General features: G+C 44.1%; 1 protein-coding gene across 1 annotated transcript; it reads right to left on the reverse strand.

Moving 5' to 3' along the window:
* Nucleotides 1-445: 445 nt before the first annotated feature.
* Nucleotides 446-2,468, reverse strand: F5J12DRAFT_786353 (uncharacterized protein; the record flags this gene model as incomplete). The annotated part of the gene is made up of 7 exons (XM_051743426.1): nt 446-619; nt 680-1,123; nt 1,265-1,418; nt 1,743-1,938; nt 2,002-2,121; nt 2,187-2,223; nt 2,373-2,468. 7 exons carry the CDS (start codon nt 2,466-2,468, stop codon nt 446-448), a joined length of 1,221 nt encoding a protein of 406 aa, XP_051595406.1.
* Between the last annotated feature and the right edge of the window lie 472 nt (nt 2,469-2,940).

Raw genomic sequence — 2,940 nt, forward strand, 5'->3', positions numbered from 1 at the left:
TGTGCCCCATTTAAGCCATTGTCATATGCATCAATGAAATGATGACAGCAGATGGCAAACCTGAGTATTACATAAGTTCCAAATATTTGCATGCAAGTGGTCACATACTTCTGCATCATTGCTAATGGGACAGCATTGAGAGCATTAATCACATTACGTTCAAGGTCTGTCTCTTTTGAGGAGGGTGGGTAGCAATGGTAAAGCCATTTAGCATAACCCCAACACTGCTCAATGAAGTTGAGCTTGCAGTGGAATTTTGGCAGAAACAAAACCTGATACCCCCTGTCCTCACATGTTTGTTCCAGCAATGACTTCACAGTAACAAAATCAGGTTCATTATAGAGGATCTGTTGGCAACAGCAGGCAGTAGCACCAGCCACACAGTCAAAAAGGTTTTGAGTTATGGCACTATGCTTTCAGGTTGGATACATCAAAACCACATTCTTCAAGAATGGTGGCCATCCCCTTGAAAAACCCTGCCATTGTGTGATCCAGTGGGTAATAGAACTCCTGTGGTGACCCATCTGCAAATGTCCCATCCTTCATAGGGATCTTTTTTTTTTTTTGGCTTTCCATCAGCACCATAGACCAATTTACCCTCAATGTCCTTCATGTTAATCTCAATTCCCCATTGTCAGCATGACTTTGGCATATAATGAGCTGATAAGGCATCATCTACCTGCTTCAAGTGAGTGGTTGCATTATCAAAGATGAAAACATGATTGTCATCCAGGTAATCTTTTTCCAGGATTGTCATTGCTTTCTTCACTTGCTTGAGAATTTCATCATTGGTGAAGTAACCATCTTGCCCCTTTCCCACTCTAAACAACACCCGAGCAGCTTCTTTTCCATCATGTGAATGCAGCCATCCATAGTGAGCCAAAACAAAGTCAGCCACCATCAGGGACAAGCCTTCTCCCTTTTGCTGTGGGAGAGCCTTGGCATCTTTTGACACCCAATGGGCTTTGCAGCAATCATGGGCATAGAAGGTTGATTCATCATGGCACCAAACAACAGTTTTCCATGCTGTGCCCATCTCCTCATCTTCACACTGGAGTGGATTGGTTGATGACCACCTCCTGGTATTGGCATCAATTTCATACCAAGCTGGGATGAATGTATTCTGGCAGTAGAAGATAACATCTTCATGTTCATGGCCATCAACATACTGGCCCTTTGGATCCTTCCCCCATCAATACCCAACCTCATTCATCCAGTGTTGTGCTGTAGTGAGTGAGATGGTTTTGGTAAGTCTGTAGCATACTTGAACTTCAGGGCAATCCAAATAAGTGACAACAGCTGATGCTGCCACATATTTTCCCAAGCTCTGAAGATGGAGGAGTAGTGCTTCCTGCAAGTCCTCATCCTGGATGCATGATTTGGTCCATGCCCCACCATACTTGACCAATGGCAAGTTCCTGTGATCAGCAATATAGGCCCTGGACCACTCCTGCACTTTTCAAGAGATATATAGTCCCTTGCCTACAAACTGTGCTGTCATTAGTGCAGCTGGACCCCACTCTAACCCATCCACAAAGGCCAAAAGAAGGTAGAGCATCCATGTGAGGTGTTTTTCAAGTATGGAAGGAAGTCCAGTTGTTTTATAACCATGGCCTCAATTGCAAGGTGGATGGAGTAATAAATTGAGATTGCTGATGGCAAGTTTAGCTTCCTCAACAGATGGGGGTTGATGAACATCAAAGGACTGATGTCATCTATGCAGTGTAGATGTGGTTATGGACAGTGGAGAAGGCTCAATGGCAAAGTGTGCCATGGAGCTGTAGGTGGATGCTGCCAGTTCTGCATCATCTTCCTCTTTGACTGTCATGTTCCTAGTTCCAGCAAGCATAGCCTGTGCATGCATCTGAAAGTCCTTGTAGCCCTCAGCAGCTGGTTCAAAGGGGAGGCTACCACCAGCTCTGTCCAGTGACAGTTGTTCTGATTGACAACTAAGGCTGTCACCATCTGATTCCTCACTAGACCCTCATAAACCAAGCTCACCTGGAGGCATCCCCCAGGCCATATCCAGTTGTTGGTCTGATTTAAAGATCAAATCTCCTTTGGAGCTTGGCAAGAAGTCATGGTCAGTCAAAGTTGCTGTGCACCACTCATTGGCATTTCCTTCGTATGCCATTGGATGCAATGATATAATTGCATTGTTTACAACAGGTGAAAGTGCAGCACACCCATGATTGGGAACTTGCACATGCTCAGCCAAACAAGCTGTAGTCATGGGACAAATTTGTAATGTGGTACCAGAGCATTTGCTTGCATCATGAGATGGGGTGATGGGTTGAGAGGAGCAGCTGCTGGGGGGCTAGAAGTGGTGGTGAGCTCCATGAATGGTCCTCCCAGTGTGTGATTCAACTGACAATGTTCTCTTTGCTGGACTGCTTGTGCCTGCCTCTCTTTGCCCAGCTCCCAAGGTTTCTAAGGGCTGAGCAGACCAACCTTGCCCATCTGGGCATGTAGGAAGCTACAAAATGCTGGTAAACATGTCATTGGTGACATGCCATTGATTCCCTCTGTTAATGGCCCTCATAAGGATTCATTCTATGTTAATTTTGCACTTTCAGCCCTCAGCATCTTATTCTTAACTCACATGACTATTTTCTCAACATTTGGAAATGGAGGAACTGTAGTAATGTAACTAAATAACAATGCCTCCATTTTATTTTCTGATACTATGGTCCCTCTTATGATCCTTAGTGAATTTACTGTTTTGTCACACTTTATCACATTTTGGCACATGACATTTGCTGGTTGTGCATGAGGTGTATCTTACAAAAATATGAACTAAAGACAAAGACACAAAAAAAGAAAAAAGAACTACTCTACCACCAGAGTCTGCTGATTTTGACTGAGCAATGTGGTAGTTACCACAAAAGCAGTTACAGAATTCATGGCAACTACCACTTCACAAATATAGACAATGCCCCT

The sequence above is a fragment of the Pisolithus orientalis genome, assembly GCF_024613125.1.
Source record: "Pisolithus orientalis strain OTSU chromosome Unknown F5J12scaffold_55, whole genome shotgun sequence".
In the NCBI taxonomy this organism is placed as follows: domain Eukaryota; kingdom Fungi; phylum Basidiomycota; class Agaricomycetes; order Boletales; family Pisolithaceae; genus Pisolithus; species Pisolithus orientalis.